A 24,138-nucleotide genomic window follows, 5' to 3' on the forward strand; every position below is an offset into this window, starting at 1 on the left:
CCCCCACCGCCACCGCCACTTGCCTCTGTGCCCCTGGTCTTTGCACATGCTGCTTCCTCTTTGTGAAACGCCTTTTCCAACATTTCTGTCTTTTAAGCACGTGCTCATCCTTCAAGATTCAGAGCAAACAGTGCCCCCTCGGTACACAGAGTAAGCCTTCCAAATGGAAACGCATTGGTAGGAAACGGGAGCTCGATCTAGGGAAGGATCAGCTGCAAGCCAAGTAAGCTTGCAAGGCAAGTAAGCAATACCAACAGCGGCAGCCACTTCAGTCACTGATCCTTACAAATCCCTGGAAATGAGTGAACTGCCCCAGTTCATGCCACTAGTGAGGGACTGAGAGAACAGACACAAACGTGGAGCGGGAAACAGCCAAATGGCTGCCCTATGATGTGCAAGTCTTGCTGTGAGAGGCTGTGTGGAACACAAGAGGAAATAAAACACAGCCCCTTGCCCGCAAGGAGCGTCCAGTCCAATCAGAAAGGCCACCAACGTGAGGCTGGATCTCCAGCTTAGGGCAAAACTACAGCCCTGAAACTGGATAGTGTACTGTGCTGCTTCTGGGACGTATCACACACTGTTCCCTAAAGAATGATCTCAGCTGTGTGTGTGTGTGTGTGTGTGTGTGAACTGCCTTCCACCCAAAAGCCTGCTGCATACAAAACTCAAATTGTTTGAAGGACTCAGTTATTAAAAATTTTACTTTTCATTAAGACTAACCAAAATAATGTTTTGCCTTATCTGGGGGATTTTATTTTTAAGAAATCCCAAGATAATTCTTGAAACAACAACTATGGTTGGCTCAGCGTTGAGCTTAGAAAGAAGCCACCAGTGTCCCTGGTGAGGCTCTGGGGGCTGGGGCACTGTGACTTCCCTGCTTGCCGTGGGATGAATCAAAGCGCCACCTATCAGGGCTGGGGCTCATGCGCGGTGGCCACCACGGGAAGGCATCCCGATTCCCTGGGCACTGCCCCCACCCAGCTGCAGAATGCCTCTGGCACCTCCCTCTAGTTCAGTCCTATGCGGGGGCCCTGCCCCCATGAGTCTCAGACTCTGAGATACAGCTACGAAGGCGGATATTACTAATTTCTGGACATGTAAATTCAGAGAACTCTCAGTGAAGACAAATCGGCCCAGTTTGGAGACCCACTGAAGTAACCCCTCGCTCCCGCCTTCTTCGGCAGTACTGAAAAAAGCGCTCCAGGAGCCCGCCAGGCAGGAAACACGCCTGCGAGTACGCCAGACCCTCGCTCACGAGCTGATCTTAGAAATGAAATCCTGGGAGCCTGCAGCACGTGGCATTTGGAGCTGCTATCTGTTGTGAGCACTTGGGTTCAGCCTTCCGGGGACCTGCTCTTTGCTGACCTGCCGAACGCAGGCAAGGGTTCAAAACAGCTGTGCAGAAAAGCACGTGGGACACTGCCAAGGGGGGGGGGGGGCCTGAATACCTTCCTCATCTCTCGCTGCCAGGGAGCCTGCTGGGAGAGCTGGGGAGGGGCTGGCTGCCAACCACACGGAGGACGGGGAGCATCTGTCACCAGGTAAAAGAAAGAACAGAGCAGGCAGAGGTGGGTGGGCGGGGGGCAAGGACGTTGAGATGAAATTTTAAGCTGGGAAGAACGTTTGGCAGCCGACAGATCAGAGCGTTAAGAGAAGTCAAAAGCGATGTGCAAGAAGCATGTGGTGACGAGGAAAGGGATGGAAATTTGAAGCCAGATGAGTCAGCTGGGAACAGACAGTCTGAAAGGCAGGGAGAACAGGCTGTGTGCAGCCCAGCGCCATGCGAGGAGGCATACGCCAGCAAATCCATCCAACCGACCCCGCAGAGCTGGCCACGGTTTCTTTTAGGTCTCAGTGTGGCTTAAAGGAAACCCATCTCAATGCACCGACACCGACATTTCTGCTGGGCTTTGATGCCTCGGCCCTCCTGGCTGGGTTCCCTAAGCGGGCCAATCCTGGTAGGTGGTGCTTCTGCAGCAAGCAACCTGTGGGCCAGGCTGTCACTGTCACTGGTGTCACACCAGGCCTGGCCGGACACAGCGCAGTGGGGTTTTCTCATTTTACAGCTGGGCAGGTGCTAGAGCTCAGAGACCTCACCCTACCCTCTGACAACAGCTAGGAGGGCTGCGGAGGGGTAGAGCTGGCTCCCACCGCGTTCTCGCCAGGTATCAAGTACTGCTCAGAGCCTCACGAATGGCAAATGCCCCATAAATGTCACTTGAATGAATGATCTAATTACTCAACTGTTACACAGGAAATACACAACTTCTTAGATCTCCTGGCTTACCTAATTGCTATATGGACACACTGGTCATAGGTTCGTTAGGAAAAACAGATTTCTCCAATTAATCCCGAAGTGGAAAGGGCCACGGGAGGTCCCCTGACACGGGGCTGCTCAGAGCGAGAGCTGGGGCAGGTAGCGCCGAATCCCCCGGGGATGATGGGAAACAGAACCTCTGTCTCTGCCACTCACAGGATCGGGGTCTGTGGGCAACCAGACACCCAGGTGATGTGTGCGCATCACCCCAGTTCTTTACTCTCCATCCTCAGCTTCAGTAGTTTAATTTCACAAAGAAAGGGAGAGGAAGGGAGGGAGAGCCGATCTCCAGCGAAACGCGTTCCTACGACCCCTGCACTTAAACTCTCCTGTGTTGATACTTCATTCCAGTACGAATTTCTGGAACACAGGAGGTCCACTCTGTCCTTAAGTTCAGTGGGGACTCTGAGAGAGCATTCCGACGAAGCCGGTGCCTGCCTTCAGGAGGGGCTGCCTGGATCTCTTTGCAGCCTGGGCTGTGACCTTGCCTAGGGCCTCCAATGTCCCCAGTGAGGGTCTGTAAGGGCGGCCACAGCACAGCAGCCCAGAGGGCACCACTCACGGTGTCACCCACACGGAGGGCATGTCCGGGGGTCTGCAGAACACGGAGCGGCACCCCCCGGCCCCTGTGGCTCCTCACATACCCGACCTCCAGAACAGACAGGTAAAGAGGCGCTGGGCTCAGGGCTTCACGGAGTGTTGGGAATCATGACTGCCTAGCGAAAGGTCACGGTCAGCCCACAGAACCCCCCAGAGAGGGCTCCCAGGAGGGTGCTCCTTCTCATAGCCCATCTGCCTTGCCCAAGAACAAAGCCCCGGTGAGCCAGTGGCCTGGGTGACCCTGCCCCTCCAGACTGCTGTCTGGGAGTTACTCAACCAACAAGGAAGCTCTAGAAACGTGACTGCTTCTGGGGCCCAGGGTGCTGGGGAAGGGGACACCTGGGGAGCTCACTCGCCATTCGCGCCCCCTGGCCTCCCTCATCGGTGTGTGTGTGTGTGTGTGTGTGTGTGTGCATGTGTGTGATGTTTTCCCAATCCAGACTCCAGGACCTGCTGTTCTGGGGAAATGACACAGCCACAGGTATTTAGCAAAACAGCTTCTGGGGGCCCAAGTACTAGGGGGGACGCTTCAAAGCTGAGCAGTACCTCACCCTGGGCTGGGAGGCTGCCCACGGGGCCCAGGGCTGGGGACGCACCCACGGCCAGGTCTGATGAGCCGGGCACACCACTTGCTCTCCTAACCCTGCCTTCTCTTTCTGACAGGCAGAAACTCCTGTCAGAGCCCGTATCACTTACACTTTGCCTCTCATTTCAGTCAGAGTGCCAACAGTCTGGCATTCTCCCCCATCTTTCTGGTGGTATTTTTAGAACAAACAAACAACTGACATATTGAGCCGGAATAAATAACCTCAAGAAACCCCAGTTTGGCTTTTCTTTCCCCCTCCCGCCTCAGCCATTCTCTCAACTCTCAAGAGCATCCTGGAGGTGGCACCTGCACTGGCAATGACTTGGCCGGGTGGCTGCCTCCGACCCCCTGAGGGTGGCATTTTAAAGAAGGGCATGGCAGCAACAGTGGCAACACCAATCGGGGGACTCAGTGTGGTGGGAGGCTGGGAGGTAGCGAGGGAGAACCTTTGGCGCAGGCAGGACAGCCGGTCAGAGGGAAATCCAAAGTGGACAAGTGCAGCCGCACAAGCAGACATGTGCCCAGCTCTGAGCCAGGGTGCAGGCTCCCCGACAGGGCTGCTGGCTCCAGCCACTCGTGGCATGGACACAGACAGGTCTGCAGCATGCTGAGTGCTGGTGAGGTCCTGGGGACCCCGAGTTCTCCAGGAAACCCTGCGTGAATCCCCAAGACGATCCTCTAGACCTTGACTTGCTGGCTGATATGCAGAGAACTTGGCTCCAGCATAAAGGGGCCTCCTGGAGCCATGGCGTGGTGCGGGCCCCTCCTGCCCCAGCTGCTCCACCTGAGCCCCCTCCGCCCAACGGGCAGACTGCATGCCCTGAAGGCTCTCTCTCCAGCAGGATGCTCCATGAGAATTTTCACCTGGGGACAAACAGCCACACACGCGCCTGGTCCTGGTCACCACAGTGTGCGGCAAGGGATCTGGGCCAGCTCCACTCCTGATCTCAGGCCATGGCTGTTTCTAGTTCTGAAGAGAAAAGGGTCCCCAATGGCCCGATCCCACCCCCAACATACTGGCTTCAGCCACACCTCTCCATCTTCCAGGTCTTCTCCCTGTGCCTCGTAAAGCCAATTTTCCATTTCCACGCCACTGTGCACTGCCTTTGGGTTCTGTCTCTGGACAAGCATCTGTGCTGACTGCAGCCAAACCACACACCTGTGGCCTCCAGGGAAGCTCACACAGCTGCCTGTGGGCGATGGCGGGTGCTTCCTTGAGCCAGCAAGTCCATCCCAGAAGGGCGCAGGCTCAATGACCCAGAGCCCGAGAGTCAAAGGCCGAAGGGTCTCCAACAATCTCACCTCCTCCATCTTCCAAGAATGCAGGATGCATTGATAACCAGAGGACAGGAGGCTGCCGTCATAACCAAGTCATAAAATACCATTTCAGCCATGTTTAGGCGTGCAGTTCAGTGGTGACAGGTACACCCGTGCTGCCACCTAACCCTCACCGCCATCTCTCTCTCGGCCCTTTTCATCTCGCAAAATCGGAATTCTGGACCATTAAACAACCACTCCCTATTCCTTCTCTCCCAGCTCCGGCAACCACCATCCTATTTTTGTCTCACCCTTTTTCCATTCGACCACTCCAGGTACCTCTTGTAAGCGGAATCGTAAACTCTTCGCCCTTTTGTGAATGGCTTATTTCACTTGGCAAAATGTCCCCAATGCTCATCTACGCTGGTGCATATGCCAGAAGCGTCTTTTTTAAAGCTGAATAATATTCCAGTGTGTGTGCTATTCAAGTGGCTGTGTCTGTGAGTGCAGCAGTGTTCACTCACTGATGGTCGCGTGAGTCAGCTCTACCTTGGGGTTACTGTGAATACGCACACGGCATTAGTTCAAGACCTTGCCCCAAAGTGGGGCTGCTGGATCATACGGCAGCTTTGTTTTTAACTTTTGGAGGAGGCAGCTTGCTGCTCTCCTTAGAGGCTGCACAAGGGTTCTACCTCCTCCACCTTCTTGCAGTGCTCAGGACCTTGATTTTTGATGGCAGTCATCTTAACGGGCAAGATGTTGTATCGCTGTGTGGCTTTGATCTGCACTGCCTAATGACTAGTGATGCTGAGAGTCCTACCACGCGTGTGGTGGCTATTGTATATCCTCTTTGGGGAAACATCTATTCAACTCCTTGGCCCGTTTTTTTAAATCTGTTTTTTGTTGTTATTGTGATTTTAAATAAGCGACTGCACCACTCCCATTCCACAAGTCTTCTAGGCTGCCACCCACTCTCCTTCGGACAAAGACCCCCTTCCCAGAGTGCCTCTGAGGGCCTGGCCTCCCTGGGTCGGTGACCCCGTGCTCCTCCCTCCCAGACAGCCTCTGGGAATTAGAGATCGCTTCTCCACTATTAATGACATGAACAACCTCTTTCCTTGTGGTCAGACTTATATCATCAAGTACAAATTTAATGGGCAAATTCATTACTTTACCACTCAGCTAGGAATAAAAATAGCCCTCAATATCTGCCCTCTGAGCCCTCACTAATCAAAGCAGTGCTCACTACAATGTTTCAGCTGGAACTTAATTTCTCTGAGTGTGTGTGCGTGGGAGTAGGACAGACTAAGAAAGATCCTGTCTCATCGGCTAAGTGTTGATCATTTTAAACTCACACATTCCAGTCACATAAAGAATGATCCTGTGTTTTTCAGTTTATTAATGAGTTCAACGGGGGAGGCGGGGTAGCATACAAATGCTGTTCATCTGGGTGGTGAGCTCTGAGAGAGCAGAAATCGCTTCCTGACGCCTGACTGGCACCTTTGAGACCAAACTGCCTGGGTACAGATTATGGCTCTGCCACTTACTGGGTTCTCACTGGTGGATGGATTACTTAATCTCTCTGCGCCTCAGTTTTCTTATCTGTAAAATGGGAATAATAACAGTACCTCCCTCAGATGGTTCACATGAGAATTAGTTAAAAATGTGTGAACTGTTATTAAGAGTGCCTGCCACAAGGCAATGTACAAATGTTAGTGGATGTTATGCTAAATGAGTGACTGAGGGAATGAGTGTTACACATGTTGACTTCCGTCTGTACAGTTAGTTTCCAGTGGGGAAAGAAGAAGTGGGATCGTCTGACAAAATCTGCTTCCCCATGAAGGAGAGCAGCGGAGCTCGCACACAGCAGCAGAACTGTGGGGGAGCTGAGTGAGGGTCGGGTCACCGTCCTCGGGTCACGGCTATGGACCAGAACGCACTCCCCAGGGCTCTCCCGCACCAGAGCCATCTCCAGTGGTTTCAGAGTCACTTTCTTTGGCTTGGTGGTGACATCTGACGTCTCTTGAGTCTGCTATTGATGTGATGACCTCTCTGCCAGCACAGGAATGGGGTGAGGGTGTATTTTATTTAAACAGGAAAAAAACAAGCATTCAAATCAATTCACAATCTGTTGAAGGAGCCAGCATTGTGGCATAGTGGTAAAGCCACCATCTGCGACACTGGCATCCTATATGGGTGCTGGTTCGTATCCTGGCTGCTTCACTTCCAATCCAGCTCCCTGCTAATGTGCCTGGGAAAGCAGCAGAAAACAACCTGAGTGCTTGGGACCCTCACCCATGTGGGAGACCTGGAAGAAGCTCCTGATTCCTGGCTTTGGCCTGGCTCTGCTCTGGCTGTTGTGGCCATCTGGGGAGTGAATCAGCAGATGGAAGAACTCTCTCTCTCTCCCTCCCTCCCTCCCTCTCCCCCTCCCCCTCCCCCTCTCCTTCTGTCTGTGTAACTCTCCCTCAATGTGTCTCAGGGCAAGGAGCTGCACCCCTGGCCTTGGCAGCCAGTCTGAGCTTGCTGAGTCAGAACACTAACATTTTGTTAACACCAAGGTGTGCAAATGCAAACTAAGCATGATGTTAGCTGACACATCTTCCAAAGACCAAAAATAATGAATTGTCAGTCTCACCTCAATATTTTATCTAAAAGTAAATTTCAGTGGTAGAAGCACCATGTCTGAATTCGAGTGCCCAGGTTCAAAGCCCTGGTTCAGCTCCTAATCCCAGCTTCCTGTTAATGCACACTCTGGGAGGCAGCAGGCGATGGCTCAGGTGCTCGGGTCCCTGCCACCCACTCGGGAGATCCAAACTGAGTTCTAGGCTCTGGGCTTTGGCCTGGCCCAGCTCTGACTATTATGGGCATTTAGGGGGTGAACCAGAGGATAGGAGATCTCTATTTCTCTATATCTCTCTATTTTTCAAATAAATAAAATTAATAAATTGGAGAGAGACAGAGAGAGAGAGAGAGAGAGAGAGAGAGAGAAAGGAATACAGTGTAAGGGCCTCCCCAAAGCCTAGACCCCAGACTACCTCACTGTCTTTAGGAGGGATGATCGTTCTAAATATTACTTGGCATCTGCTTCTACCTTCTTGGGCCAATAAGGAAAATCACTAAGTAAAATATGTAAATCAAAGGGAATTTCTGCAAAGTTGTATTTCAAAGGAAGCAAGATCAGGGCTCTCATACCAAATATAGTAGACAGTGAATCTATCAGAATACATGAGCACTGTTCATTACAAAAATGTTCACATTGTTAAATTTTATTTTGGGAAAAATTTGCAGTATGTCAGAGACAATCAATATCTAATGAGTTAATATTAACTGGTCATCCTTTTGTTTAGGTATCTAATAGTTGGAAAATTTTAAAGCACATTTTTTTTTCAACAGGAAAAGAAGGCAGTTTAGAGGGAATAACAACAAAATACAAGACAGGCATGGAAATGGCAATGTGAGACCCACCACACCACTAAAGATACTAACTGTGAATAGACAAAACACTGAGACAAAAAGTACAACACGCTCTCTATAAGAAGAGAAGTAACAGCTGAAGAAACAGTGGATGAGAACTTTCTAGACATGATAAAGAAAATAAACATCAACCTAGTTTTAAAAGCCCAAGGAGTCCTGAGCAGAATCTACCTTTTGATGCATCACAGTGAAAATGCAAAATCTCAGCTATGAAAGTAAAAACAGCCCAGAGGAAAATGAACCATGTGCTCAACAACTATGGAAGGAGCAAGATCACTGTGCCACGAGATGTGCAGGCCCGGAGTTGTATGTCCAGCTTGGAAATCTCTTCTGAGAATAAAGCCAAATAAACCTTTAGCTACCAACTGGGAAAGTTTGTTAGCAACAGACACTCACTACAATTCGTAGGGCACTCACTTAAACACAACTGAAAGAGAAATATTCTTTTCCATATTAGTAAAGAAAAAATATTTAATAAAAACATAATCAATCTAGAAGGTAGGGAAGGAAAGAATAACATACGAAAAAAGCCAAAGAGAAAACACAAATTAGATGGTAGACATTGAGAAAGACATGGCAGTAGTTAGAGGACATGAACATACACTCAATGTTCCAGATAAGACCAGTATCCTGCATTTAAAAAAGCAATCGGCTATTCAGAATGAGCACAAGAGTTATCTAAAACACAGAAAAGAGTTGAAGGAGAATGGGAAAAACATTCTCAGCTTATATATGTGAGCACACAAAAGCATTTGTATATACTTATAGTATGTGTGCACATATTTACAGATATAGTCCATGTGTATATCCTGTATAGACTGAACCTAAATTCACTGTATACCTTATATTGTTGAGGGGTAGAATACAACAGGAAGACTTAGCATTCAACATTTATATGTATCTAATAACATAGCTTTAAAATATACAAAGAAAAGTTGCTATAAATATGTGGTGAAATGGGCCCGTGTGCCCTCCTATTGGTAGATTTCACTATTCCTCCTCTCAACAACTGATAAATTAAGGAGATGAAAAACATCAGTAAGAATGTAGATCTAAAAAGCATAGTTAAAATAGCTTAAACTAACAAAACACATAAAAAAATTACCCAACAAACGCATAAGACATTTTTTTTAAGCACTAATAGAATATTTACAAGAACTGCCACATGCTGAGCCATAAAACAAATTCAATTTCAAATTTATGTATATTACAAGTCTAATACAAGTCCATGAAGTTAAATATCTGTAACAAAAGACAAGTTGAAACAACTCATATATTTGACAATCACAAAACATTCTACAACAACTAATGGGCCAAAAAAGAATAATAGAAATTTAAAAATATTTAGAACTAAACAATAAAACATCACATATTGAAATTGGGGTTTACAGCCAAAGCAGTACTTAGAGAGGGAAATTTTTAGTCTTAAAACACTAATGTCAGAAAATAAGAAAGGCAAAAAAACTAATGAACCAAACACCCAACGTCAGAGATTAAGAAGGTAAACAAAATAAAACAAAGCAAACAAAGACAGGGAGTGGAAATAAGAACAGAAATTTAGGAAAGAGAAAATATACAATTGAGATGACCAAAAAAAAAAGTGATTTGGTAAGATCAGTGCAACAATTCTCTGTCAAGGCTGTTCAAGAAAAGAAAAGGCACATTAAACCCTATTAGGAATGAAAAGGCTTAACAATAGATGATGTGTGACAACAAATAAAACATTTTATGAACAATTTTATGTCAATAAATGTTTAAATTTAGATGGGATGAACAGATCATATATAAAAACAGATATTATATATTATGGTTTACATATGCATATAGTTAGCTTACTAAAATGAGAAACAGAAAACTTGCATATCCTACAATAATTTTTTAAAAAGCAGCAGAACTTTTTCCCAAGAAAAAAGAACAGCCCCACATGGTTCTATTGGTGAATTCTACTAAAACGTAGTATTCTAGGACTAATTCTGTCATTACACAAATTATTTCGAAGCATGAAAAGAAAGAAAGAACCATTTCAACTCATTTTATGAAACAGGCCTAACCTTGATGCCAAAGTCTGGTAAGAATATAAAGAGAAAGGAAAATTGCAGATGTATTTCACACACGAACATCAATGCAAAATTCTATTTAAAAATTAGTAAATTGACTCCATATGAAATTTGGTAAAATAAACAAGCAAAACCTTCACAGAAACTGTGAAACTTCATAAAAATACTTTTTGAAACTGTAATCCTTGCAGCCAGAGAGAATTAGAAAACCCACTGTCATAAATATACAATTCTCCCGAATTAAGGTATTACATTAAGTATAATTTCAGCCAAAATCTTAAGAGGTTTTAATTTTTTGATGGAATCTGACAGACTGACTTGAAAATTTATGTGAATGACCTGAGATTAGCCATGCACTCTTGAAGAATCAGATCCAGGGAGGGGCTCCCATGTGAGACAGCTGCTAGGGGACCAAAGTGTGGCAGTCGTACAAGAACGGGCACCAGGATCAACGGAGCCAAGCAGAAAGCTTCTTAATTATGGGATGCTGGGTATCCGTGCATGGTGGTGGAGATGGGGGTTGGTTTATGATGGATCCTGCCCACCAAACACACCCCAAGCAATGGACTCCAGGTGGACTCCCAGATCCAAGTTTGGAAGAGAACACATGCGAGCCTTTAAAAGGTGAATGGGGTGATGATCTTCATAACTTTTGGAAAGGAAAAGGTTTCCTAAACCAGACACAGAACGTGCCATCCGTAGAGGAAGTGAATGACAAATCAAGTGCTTTAAAGTGGGGAACTTTTATTCATCAAAAGACAGCGTTCAAAGAAAGCAAAGACAGACCACAACTTGGGAGAAGAATCTTGCAATATATACAACCAACAAAAGGACTTGTAGCCACAGCATATAAAGGAATCTTAGAAATTAGTAAGAAAAAGACGACTCAATTAGAAAAGAGGAAGGACCTCTACACATACTCAGAAAAGAGAAAAACTACATAGCCAGGAAACAAATCCTTATTAGTAATGAGGGACATGCAACTCTAGCTCACAAGGTGGTATCAGCCTGCAACCACGTGGTCAACGTGGCAACCCTAAGAATTGTTCCATGGGGCCACAGGGGCTCTGGCTCTGCTGGTGGGAGTGCAGACTGATACAAGTGTTTTGGGAAACAGTTTGGAAGGACTGGATAAAGTTGACATGCACATATCCTATGACCTAACAATTTCACTCCTAGACATACACCTGGAGAAATTCTCCAACATGTCCAGAAGACCTAGCAAGAATATTTACAGCAGCATTTTTCATAACAGCCCAGACCTGAAGACAGCTGGGTCTAGGATATTAAAATAATCAAACACTACTCTCTAGTGTGAATGAATGAGCGAACTGCTGTGAGCAACAGGGATGAACCTCAGGAACGTCATGTTGAGCAATGAAAGCAAGTCATAGAAAGACTTATTGTTAAAAAATATGTAAAATTTACATATTTTAACTTAATTTAATTTTAAAAATTTAACTTAAAAATTTACAATTAAAAATTATGTAAAATTCAATTTTTTTAGGTGTACAAACATATATGCTATAGAAATATGAGAGTGAGAGTGATCACTACCAAACTTAGAAGGGTGATTAACCTGTCAGGTGAGAGACAAAGGGACAAAGATAGGGAAGAAATTAATAGAATTATACAGAAAACACACATATATATATGAACATGTAGAAAGAAATATACACAGGAAAATATATAAACACACATGAATTGTATACATATAAATATACACAGAAAATTCATAAGCAATATTAATGTTTTTTCTTAAGCTAAGAATTAGGTATACATTCTTAGTTGTATTATTGACGTTTTAAGCATTTATGAGGCAGAGAGAGAGAGAGAGCATGATTACATTACCATCCACTAGTTCACTGTCTAAATGCCCACTCTCCAGATGGCTGGGGTTGGAACAAGGCTGGCACTGGGCGGGGCAGGGGCTGAGGGTGGGGCCAGGAGGCGGTCCAGGTCTCCCCAGGGGGTGGCAGGAACTCAGTCGCCTGGGCTATCAGCCTTGCCTGTGGTGGGCCTGCATTAGCTGGAGGAAGGGACCGAGGCTGGGAGTCGACCCCAGGCCCTCTAACGTGGGACGTGGGTGTCTTAGCTGCTGGAGGGAAAGTCCACTCTCTGTTTTATATGTATGTAACAGACATTCTTGGGGTGGGGGCTGGGGTGCAGCGGGCTAAGCCTCCTCCTGCAGCGCTGGCATCTCAAATGAGCGCTGATTCTGGTCCCGGCTGCTCCTCTTCCGATCCAGCTCTCTGCTGTGGCCTGGGATAGCAGTGGAGGATGGCCCAAGTGCTTGGGCCCCTGCACCCACGTGGGAGATCTGGAGGAGGCTCCTGGCTCCTGGCTTCAGATGTGCCCAGCTCTAGCCATTGTGGAAATTTGGGGAGTGAATCAAGTGGATGGAAGACCTTTCTCTCTGTCTCTCCTCTGTCTGACTCTACCTCTCAAGTAAATAAATAAAAAATATCTTAAAAAAAAATCAGGCTATGAATACAGAGCTACATAAAGCAGCTATAAAAAACCCATTCTTTTGTTTCTAGTCAATATTTAAAAATAATAATTTTAATGGATGCTAAAATATCATGTATTTGAAAACACTACCGTAGTAGTAATATGAATTCCTACCAATCACTGAGTGAGTACCAGGAACGAATGCTTTCAAGGACATGAGCTAAATCAATTCTTACCAGCACCCTCTGAGATAGGTATGTCATCATTCAGAGTCTGCAGATGAGCCGAGGAGACTCGGGGGTCAGCGGCTGGTCTGGACAATCTGGAGACCGCACCAGGTCTGTCTGAATCTAGGGCCCGGCTCTTCACCAGTCCCTGGTCCTTCCTCCCGTGCAGAACTGAGCCCAGAACACCCCAGACACCGGCTGCTTCCCCAGAGCAGTGAGCTTAGTCCCGCGTTCCCCGCAGACAGGATCCCTACGGTTCGGAAGTGCTTCCTGAGGGCTGAGGGGGACGGAAGAGCTGAGAAGGCGCCTCTGAGCTCAGAACTGCTTGCGCCCTGGTGGGCTTTTTCAAAGGACTTCTACATTGACATTTTTATTCATCCCACGGTGACAGCAGGACGAGAGGTGCTGGAGGGACCAGCCACTCCAAGAGGGCCTTGAGCTGTCTGAAAACTGTTCAACAGGTGGGCGGCACTGACCCTAACGGCAAAGGGTTTTTGCTGCTAGTTAGCAGGTCCTGCAGCAACACTGACCACGTGCTCGGCCGTGGTGGGTGTGGCTGGGGGACACATGGGGTGTAGTCTGCAGGAGACGGGCTTGTCACAGACAACACAACCCAGCAGTCGCCCAAGTTTAGGCTGGTGTTGACAGGTAAGAGACCATGGGATCTGGGGACCACTTTTACTGAAGGATGCCTCAGAAGAAGTGTCTCATCACAGAGGAAGAAACGCAAATACGTGAAGAGCACACAAGCCATGGGCGGCTCTCAGACCTGCTGCCTTGTGCTTCTGCCGTAACATGAAAACAACAGGCTCCGTGCCTCACAACGTCTCTGCTGCTGGTCCTCCTTCCACTGCAGGAAAAGGCTGTCAGCCGCTGTCACTCGGAGGCGTTACCGTATCAGCCACCACTCTCTACGGCTCCTGCGTGGGGTGGCTATTCCTCTAGGAAGCTTCCTCTGAGGCCGCCCTGGGCTACGGCAGCAGAAACCACAGGCTGAGGTCTAACCCCCAACAAAGGTGTGTGTGCTGTGTGGTAGGAAGCGGGAAGAGCACTTTATCATAAGTACTGATGGGAGAAACTGACTTCAATTCTATCGGCTGCACTTCCTGAAAGGTTAAAAAAAAAAAAAAAAACCAAACAAACCCCAAATATTTAAAAGTGTTTTAACCAATGTAAGGTTCTGGGGGCTGCAGAGCTGGGAAAGCGTATTCGTGTGCGTGTGAGCCAATGAGCAAGTTTGAGATCTGCAAGGGGGAAAGCACTGCAGGAAAGCTCTTGAATTCACTCTGCATTAACAGCTGAACCCAAGCCAGGGGGCTCCTGCACCTTCACAAGGGTTCTGAGCATTTCATTTGAAGACAAAGAGATGTCTGTAACAGAATGTGTGAACCACTTTTCCAAGCACTGATTACAACCGCAGTGAGCTGACAAGGCAGAGAGCAAGCGAGCCAGAGCTGATCCAGAGCCTATCCACTCGGAGGTTGCCACGGCCACCTTCTGCATTCCTTCCCTCGTCCTGTGCCCCAAGCCTCCCCTGCCTCATTACTGACCCTGCAGCTATGCAGACAATTAGAAGCTTCCAGTCCTCAGGAGTGTTTCCTATTTCTGGCCATTGTGTACTGGTTACTAAGCTACTACTGCTGAAGATCAAATGGTAGCCCAGAAGCCCAAAAGACAAAGTACTCAAAAAAGCCTAGCAAATTCCAAATTCATGGATTCAATCAAAATGTGACTCAGAGGACCGATGTGACGAATAGTAGACAAGTCAAGCATATGACAGCCGACAATGATCATTGCAACGCTATATGCAAATAGAGGTTAAAGTAAGGAATCCCACCTCCCAGAGAATTAAACTAACGCACAAAGCAGTAAAGTCTGTTGCTGAAAGCGGCCTAAAACAGAATAATCACCCAGAGCCCGTGAAAGCCTTGGTAACACCAGACACACAAGCTACAGAACAACACGCTCCATGTTTAAGCCACTGGCATGGTTTCACATCACTTTTGCCATCTCCAACTATATGGGAATTAGCATTTACTTCATGTTTTTCTTTAAACTGACATGAAAACAACTCATTCTAAAAAGTCTTAAGCCTCTCCCAAGCAATACATTGTTACATGCACTGTTGATATGCGTTTTTTTTTTCACAACTAAAATAAAAATGTTCACCCACAATCCATCTAAAATCGTCTCATGTGTCCCACGAGTTCCCATGGGGAAGGAGTGGATGGAGTATTTTAACTCCACAAAGATGACCTAGCAGAGTGAGTCTGTTTTTCAATATCAGGAAAAAACGAGGAGGAAAGAGGCTGTTCATGAAGGATTTAAACTAGATTGGAGAGGATGGGGGGCAGGGGGCGGCGAGGAGGAAGGGAGAAGCAACTTCCCAGCTACGGAAGATAAAAGCTCAGGGTCACTCACATGAAATTTTCTGGATATTCGCTCAGGGCCATGTCGATGATGTTCAGAGCGTCGTGGTAGTGTTTTTGTGCTGACAGGAGGAGGGCGAGCAGGTGCAGGGAGTTGGCATCATCCCCCTGAAGTTGAAGAGCTTGGCGGACGTACCCCAAAGCCTCCGGTATCTGAATTAGAATGAAAGCACAAAAAAAGAATTTGAAAACACAACACACACACACACACACACACACAATTGCAGCCACAGAAACACAAGGAAGCACTCATCCTTTGGATTCGGGACTCTCTGTAAGCACCAAGAGTTTGTTTCACATTGTGACACATTGGCTTCGGAAGCCAAGCCTTTATGGCAGCCCCAGGACTTTCACCACAAACAGGAAAACAGTCGCCTGCTCGTCTGCTCGGAGCCTCTGACGGATGAAGTGATAGGAGAGACCCCTTTCTCTATATAACTGCCAACACCAGACCTCCTTTTTCTTCCCAAATAAACATTTCTCATTTTTTCCAAAAACGGATCTACTTTTGATTATGCCCAAGATGGTTTCACTGCATATGGAGATGCACAGAACTTGCCAGGGGTTTTTAGGGGAATGAAGCTGCCTTAGCTGAACTCTTCTCATTTTTTTTCAAAGCATTACTGAAATTAAAGTGCTCAATAAGTCACAAAGCCTTCAACACAGCTCTCCAAACCATCAGAGCCCCAGGTTCTTTCTTGGTTCCTTTGTCCTGGGTCTGCATTAGACATCAAAATAAGCAAATAAATCCCACATTTCCAAACCACAACCCAAAATAACTTAGACTTTGGAACAAACTGAAATGTTACATATAAAAGGGATGTCCCCAAATTCAGGTAGGAACGGATACATCTGAACCTTACAATGTAAAACTCTTCAAAGTCACCCATGCACAGGGCTGATAACCCTGGGGCCCTGCAGGCTTGACAGTGACGAAGGAGAATCAGAACTCACCCCTTCCTGTCTCGCCTCCAACTCCAGCCCTGTGCAAGGGGCCTCTTAGCTCTCTGGCATTTTCCCAAACCCTCAGTAACTGTCCCCTTTTGTAGAAAGATGTGACTTCTCTTCCCCTTTCCTATAGTTTTCGCTCCCTCTTGATGGATTTGGGTTATAAATGCTGCCTACGGGGGCTTTCTGTTTTGAACCACCAAGTCCTGATCAGAGCCGGAAGCGAGATGATCTGGCCCCACTCTTGGTTTACAGAGAGGAAGCGGAAGTGCAGAGGTGCAGGGCCACCCAGCCACCAAGTGCGACTCCGGATCTTGAGCTCCTCCCTGTGCTCTGCTGGTCAAATGCAAAGGCTCCGAGGACAAGAGGGTCACAGCCTCTGCCCGGGTCCACCGGGAACACTGCTCAGAGCTCTGCCGTTCTGATGCCGTAAAGGCCGTGGCTGCACTGACAAGGCTCCACCAGTTTATCCACGCCCCAGGGAGACGAGCGGCCGCGTGGATGGCACTCAGCGGGCTGTCACGGAGAAGGTTTGAAGGCAGGGATGGCCAGAGCAATCAGGGACAAACTGATACGGAGCTCAAAATGGTATCTGGAAGGGACAGCTGACTTGAAGGAATTTGAAGCTGGTTCCCCCATTCAGTGAGTGCTACTGAATGCTGACCACACGTCAGACAGTGTTCCAAGTGCCAGGGCAAAGTGATGACCAGGGCTCCCCAAGCCCAGGGAGCAAGGCGGACCCTGCACAGAGCTGAATAAGGGCAGGGGGAGTCCAGGCTGCCACCAGAAGGCCCTTCAGGGACGAGGGGAGCAAAGTTCCCAGTGAAGGGCCCAGAGGGGAGCCGTCAGCCCACACCTGTTGCCGCTGAAGCTCCTGACCAGCCCATGCAGCTGAGCACTTCCGAGGGGGGAAGGCATCTTGGTTTCTTCAGTGCCCAGCCTGCCAGTGGGAGCCACTCTCCCTACCACTCCCAGCAGCTGGAAGTCAGACTCACGCTGTGGCCCAGTGCTGCCAGGAAATGGCTCGTCTGAGGAGCTGACCTCTGAGTCACCCTCTTGCTCAGCATTCTGGACGATGCTGGGGTCACCACCAGTGTCTTGCACCTGGTGGGCAGGCCAAGTGGCTGGACTTCCAAAACAGCTGAGAGTGCACAGGACTGTTCAAGAATGGCCAAGGCAGCTTCCGGAAGTTTCCTGGGGGACGATGAAGTCCAGCAAAGCTGTCCTTCCAGCAAGGAGAATACTCCTTGAGTCTCCTACCTCACATGGCCACTGTGTGTGACTTTGTTCCTGTGTTCTGTGGACTGTAAAGAGCCTGATTTCTTCTGTCTGTACCCACTGGCATCTTCAGTCAATTACTAATACCCTGACGACAGCCAGGCCCCAACCAGTGACTAAATCCCCACCTTGTACCTCAGCAATGGGCTCTGCTCCCCCACTCCTGTTGGGGGGGACAAAGGCTGGTGGATAGCTCCTGCGCTGCCCTCCCTGTCGCCAGCTGACCCCAGGTTGGGCCCACCCAGTTCTGGACGTAAGATGCAAAAGCGGAGGCTGGAGCCCCTGTGTCTTCACAGCCAATGCTTGAGCCTCCCCGACACAGCGGAGAGGGGTCGGCAACCTCGGAGGACCTCCGGCTGCCAGCCAACCTCTGGTGAGCGCTCCTCCATCCGGGCAGCAGAAGCAGTCACGGGCAGGGGACACTTCGGGGACTGACCTGCCTGGAGATGGCAAGCTGCAGAGCCAGGTAGAAGGCGGCCTGGTGATCTGTAGGCGACAGGCTGTGGGCCCTGCAAGGCATGGATGGTAATCAGTATGGGGGAGAGGCCATTTTCACCTCCCCCATCAAACCAGTCTTGTTCACATTTGCGTCTATACCCAGCCCACTCATGTTCTCTCCTTTGTCCGTTAACGAACGGGAAGCGTTGCTCCTCTCCCCACGGCACAGCATCAGGCAGGCACATGTCTCTGAGTCCTGTCTAGCATCCAAAATGACAGCCTTGAAGCTTGCAGGCTTTGAGCAGGGGCCTGGCGGGGAGAAGCCCCAGGCCCTGAGGTCTGACTTCCCCAGGAGTCACTTCCCTGGGGTTGAGCAGGCGGAGCCCAGGTGCCTCGCTGGGACTCTGGTGAAGCCGTGTGTGCCCTTGGCAAGGCTGCTTTGGTTAAATCTGGCATGGCTTTTACGCTACTTCATCCAAATTTCTGGATTTCAGAGAACCCATATGAAAATCAAAGCTCCAGCTTTGCTTGTAAAATGGGGCTTTGGTTTTGATGAACTACGAGGGGAGAGAAGGACAGTCGCTCAGTCTTTTGAAGCTGTTGGACTGCATGCAGTCGGCTAACTCTGTCTACGTAACTGTAATGTGTGAGACTCTGTGGCCAGCCACTAGGCTGGGTTTTACTAACTGGCCACTGACACTGAGAGGGACGAGGCTGCCATGGCCTCCTGAGGCAAACATGATCCCCTTCGCCTTTACATGCAAGTGAACTGAATTTCAGTACGAGCCATTCAAAACGTGCCTATGTCCAAGACATAATTCTGAGTTTAGCAGTCTGGTGGGAAGAGAAAAACAAACTTTTACTTTCTTTAAAAGGCACCGTGGAGCAGACTAATTACGAACGGTGGGGCCCAGATCGTAAACACACCATCATGTTGATGTGTCAACATTCTGGGACTACAAGAGTGTCTTCCATGAGCATAATGCAAATCCAAGATAAAAAAGAAAACCAAATCAGTATGGATTCAACTGTGGCAAACGTGCCAAGGAGGGCTCTCTGCAGGAACCGGGCCTTGGAGTTAACTCGCCTGTCTGATGTGGGGACGGGAGACAGGAGGTCTCCCAGGATTTGTCATCAGAAAGCGTGCCAAGCCCACTGTGGGGAGGCACGGCCTGGGCAAGTGTGGTAGCTCCTGTGCAGGACTGCAGTGCAGCGGATGCCAGCCTCTGCCCTTCACGACCAGAATGGGGCCCCTGCATGGCTGTGCGACTTTTTCCCCCTAGTTTAAGGGTCTGAGGCTGAGTACAGTGGTCCTCCATATCCATGAGTTCCATGTCCATGGATTCACCAGCTATGGATGGAAAATATATTTTGAAAAATTGTGTCTAGAGGCCAGTGTTGTAGCACAATGGGTTAAGCCACTGCCTGTGATGCCAGCATCCCATATGGGTGCCAGTCCGAGTCCTGGTTGCTCCACTTCTGATCCAACTCCCTGCTAATGAGCCTGGGAAAGCAGTGGAGAATGGCCCAAGTGCTTGGGCCCCTGAACCCATGTGGGAGACCAGGAAGGAGCTCCTGGCTCCTGGCTCCTGGCTTCAGCTTGGCCCAGCCTTGTCTATTGTGGCCATTTGGGGAGTGAACCAGTGGATGGAAGATTCATTCTCGCTCTCTTGTTCTCACATGCACACGCTCTCTTTCTCCCTTTCCCTCTGTATAACCGCCTTTCAAGTAAATAGATCTCTTTTTTTTTTTTTTGACAGGCAGAGTTAGACAGTGAGAGAGAGAGAGAGAGAGAGAGAGACAGTGAGAGAGAGACAGAGAGAAAGGTCTTCCTTCTGTTGGTTCACTCCCCTAATGGCCGCCACGGCCGGTGCTGCGCTGATCTGAAGCCAGGAGCCAGGTGCTTCCTCTCAGTCTCCCATGCGGGCGCAGGGCCCAAGCACCTGGGCTATCCTCCGCTGCCCTCCCAGGCCACAGCAGAGAGCTGGACTGAAAGAGGAGCAACCAGGACTAGAACCCGGTGCCCCAACCAGGACTAGAATCCGGGGTGCCGGCGCCACAGGCGGAGGATTAGCCAAGTGAGCCATGGCGCCAGCCAAGTAAATAAATCTTCTAAAAAATTATGTCTGTACTGAACATGTGCACAGTTTTTACCTTGACATCCTTCCCTAATACAACAGAACGACTCTCCCCATAGCATTTACATGGTTTTGGGTGTTGTAAGTCACCTAGAGATGATTTAAAGTATGTGGGAGGGTGTGCATAGTTTACACGCAAACACCACCGCCTCTTGTGTAAGGGACTTGAGCATCTGAGGATTTGGACATCCTGGAGGTGGTGGCCTTAGCATTAATGCCCCTGCCCCCCACAGATACTGAGGGACGACTATGTTTGCCTGTGTGGCCCTTTTAAGCATCTCATTTCTATCAAAGCCCTACTTAGTATGTTCCAGCTTTCATTATTTTTCATGAATTTGTACATCAAAGAATCTTTTTCTTTGGTGTTCATAATGACTGAGATTGGAATGTCACGGCTTCTGTCTCTCCCCATTACTCAGGGAACATGCATACAAAATTCAATAAGAAGAGATTTTGAATTAGTTGGAATAATCTATTTTATCTTGTCTTCTTAAACAAATAACGAAGCCAGGTTTCCAGAATCCTCAACAATATTTCTCAGAGCTCTGATTTTCTCAGCCTTATTCATGTTTTCTACAAATAAAGCAAAATCAAATCACGGTTGCCAGCAGACAAGGCTAACCTGCGTGGTGGCCTGGCGAGCTGTGGGTGTGGCTGAGGGCCTGCCCACCCTGCACTGTGAGACAGCATCCAGAAGTGCTGGAGACCCTGGCGTCTCTGGAATGCGTCAGGGCAAGATCTGAAGGACTTCCAACTTGGCTAACATTGCACATCCCATTGCCAGGTTCCTAGTGAGGCCCAACTTCAACATTTTAAAAACCTTACTTTGCTAATTTGGCTAATGAATTTAACTGACCACTTTTGTCCATGCAGGAGAAAAGAAAACAAGGGGCATGGCAAACCAAGCCTGACAGAGTGCTGTGAGCGATGCCGAGAAGGCTCGGAAAACGCGTGTCAGTCACGTGCAACTCCTTCCACAGCAAGGCTTCCTGTGACAAAGGTCCTCTGGAGTGTCACGGGCAGAGCCATCAAGTGATGCAGGCTGTGCCTGCCGAACTCTGCATGGGGATCTAAGCAGCCCAAACGCTCCATTCGCACACAGCGGGCACCTGGCCAGGCTGCTGTGAGAAGTCCAGAGACTTAAGCATGTCACAAAGATGCTCACAAAATGCGTCCCTTGTCAAAGCACTTCCGTGCCCATTAATTCAAGTTCTCTCCTGTGAAGAAGAGGCCACCCTATCTATCCACCCATCCACCCAACCATAAGCACATCTGTCTACATGATGCCGTGTCTACTAGGATAACAGGCACTATGTCAGCCTCCAGGGAGCCTGCAGATGATCATACAAGTGCCTTTTCTTGAGGGGAGACCCAAAGTGGTCACCACAGTGCAGTGGCAGCAGAGCCCAGGGAGCAGCATGCTGGGCCGCTGGTGGGGGCATGGGATGAGGCCGCCAGAACACCTGGCTAGATACCAGATGCTGCGAGGTCCAGCCCAGCACTCTCCTGGACTCAAGCTCCAAATTTCTGTGGAAATGAACCCAGAGTATGGAGAAGGCTGATCCCTTAGACCCTGGTCCATCAGGCATTTTCTAACAACAACTACAATCCCTGACTTCTCTACTACATAGCATTTTGCCAAGACCAGACAGCAAAAGAGGTGGTGGAGATGGAGCGGAATGTAGCATGTGTCGTTCCAAGGCCTGGATTTTGTGCAGTGTACCTCGCTCAGCCGCGTCTCCCTGAGGTGTCCTTTAGTCCTGAGTGCAGCAGATGTGGGGTTAGCATATGAATTAACAAAGGAAACTTGCAAATCTGGTTAGATAGAATTCTCAGGAACCTGCCGTTAGTTACACACAGAGGGTGACCAGTTTGTCCGGATTTCCCAGGACTTTCTTGGTTTAGCACCGAATGTCCCACATTCTGGGAAGCTGCTCAGTCTCTGACAGATCGGAATGGTTTGTCACCCTCCACACACAAAGTATACCACACAACCAAAGCAAACTGAAGTGAGGAGGGACAGGGGACAGCAAAGTGTGACTGCCACCGTGAGTGACAAACACGAATGACATCATGCCGCCTCTTCCTGGGGGAGAGGCCCCGGCTTTCTGTGCACTGCAGACTGATGCACCTGTTTTGGGGCCTGCTGTGCTCAGCGGGCCATGAGAGCCCACAGGAGCGGCCACTGAGACCCACTGCATCACCTCCACAAAGCTGGGCGACATTGTTTCTCTACACCATACTTTTGTACAGCACAAAGGAAGTGGTGCAGTTGCTTGGGTTCAGTTTCTGTAAGAACAGCTGACATTATCATAATAAGACTCAGCCATGCAATTTGGATGTCTTCAAAAATCACCTCTGAGTTCACTAGAAAGAAAATCGTCTGCATCCTGGCTGCAGTCATAATGGAGAGTTACTTTTCACCTGCTGGATCTGTGATTCCATTCCTTTTGAGTTGCATTATTCTTTTTAAATTAAAAAATGCAAAACAATAGTATCAGCAGAATTGTGGGGAGAATATTCAAAATACATAGTAGAAAAAGTATTTATCATCCTACTAGTTTTAAATTATGCACTTCCATTTAAAAAGTAATTAAAATCATTGTTATTTACTTAAAATATTTCCCTTAAAGATTTTTGTTAGGACTGCAATTCACTAGGATAGTCCTAGTTAATTAATGTATGATTGAACCAAAATAATTTTATTCCTTTGAAAACATTCTTTTTCAATTCAGGTTTGCCTTCCACCATATAATCAGTTGGGTCAGTGGGCTTTTATTACTCCTTATTCTAATATTTGAAAAAAAAATCTCTTTGAATTGAGACCTCAGCTAAAAAGAGAGAGAAAAGGGAAATCGGGCCAAGGGAACAGCTGTCACACAATGCAAAGGGACGCTGGCAGCTCCCGGCAGACCACCGCCCGGCTGTTCTGAGAGAGCCGCAGGACGTGCTCATCGCAGGAACGCGAAGCAGATGCAGTGACTGCTTTCTTGGGCATCCTTGTGTGGGCTCTACAGAGGAGGACTGCAGAATTCAAAACTCGCCATCATTTGAAATGGAAATGCTTTCTACACTCCTGGCTGAAGAACGTCAACAGGAGCCGCAGGCAGACAGGAGGTCTGTCTGCAGGTGTCGGCTGGTGCCTGTGTCATCAACCAGACAGAGGCCGGCTAGAGAGAGGAAGCTGTGCACAAGGCTGACAGAAAACAGATGGGAACGAGATGAGAGAGCCGCGGACAAACCCAAACCAGGGAACAAGAGGTGCAAGGACACCTCGATGGGAGTGACGGCAACCCCAGCACTGAGGAAAGAATCTAATAAAGGGCATCGCGCATCAAGGGACTTCATGAAACTTTTTAATAACTAAGTTTCCAACAAGATTCCAAGAAATCAAGGAAATTCGGGGCTGGTGCTATGGCTCACTTGGCTAATCCTCCACCTGTGGCGCTGGCATCCCATATGGGTTCCTGGTTCTAGTCCTGGTTGCTCCTCTTCCAGTCCAGCTCTCTGCTGTGGCCCGGGAGAGCAGTGGAGGATGGCCCAAGTGCTTGGGCCCTGCACCCACATGGGAGACCAGGAGGAAGCACCTGGCTCCTGGCTTTGGATCGACGCAGCGCGCCAGCCACAGTACACTGGCCGTAGCGGCCATTTGAGGGGTGAACCAATGGAAGGAAGACCTTTCTCTCTGTCTCTCACTCTCACTGTCTGTAACTCTACCTGTCAAATAAATAAAATAAAAAACCTTAAAAAAAAGAAATCAAGGAAATTCAGATAGATTTAAGGTGGCAGGATCAGTACCAAGTCTAGACTTCACATCAAGGAGCTATGCTTTCAGGCAGCGAGTTCATTTTAATGGTTCATGATATCTTTCAGAGGAAAATAACTAGGGCAGTACAGTGTGGTGGGTCAGAGTCGGGAACCACTGATTCTACCTT

General features: G+C 48.4%; 1 protein-coding gene across 16 annotated transcripts in view; it reads right to left on the reverse strand.

Annotated features, from left to right (window-relative positions):
* TTC7B (tetratricopeptide repeat domain 7B) overlaps positions 1-24,138 on the reverse strand; it is a 243,600-nt gene that overhangs the window by 68,537 nt on the left and 150,925 nt on the right. For all 16 annotated transcript variants that reach the window (XM_070065535.1, XM_070065534.1, XM_070065536.1 and 13 more), the window contains 2 exons: positions 18,064-18,136; positions 15,394-15,554 (listed from right to left, as the gene is read on the reverse strand). In XM_070065535.1, coding sequence (XP_069921636.1) covers positions 15,394-15,554; positions 18,064-18,136 — 234 coding nt within the window. The remainder of the gene's footprint in view (positions 1-15,393; positions 15,555-18,063; positions 18,137-24,138) is intronic.

Source organism: Oryctolagus cuniculus, chromosome 20, assembly GCF_964237555.1.
Source record: "Oryctolagus cuniculus chromosome 20, mOryCun1.1, whole genome shotgun sequence".
In the NCBI taxonomy this organism is placed as follows: domain Eukaryota; kingdom Metazoa; phylum Chordata; class Mammalia; order Lagomorpha; family Leporidae; genus Oryctolagus; species Oryctolagus cuniculus.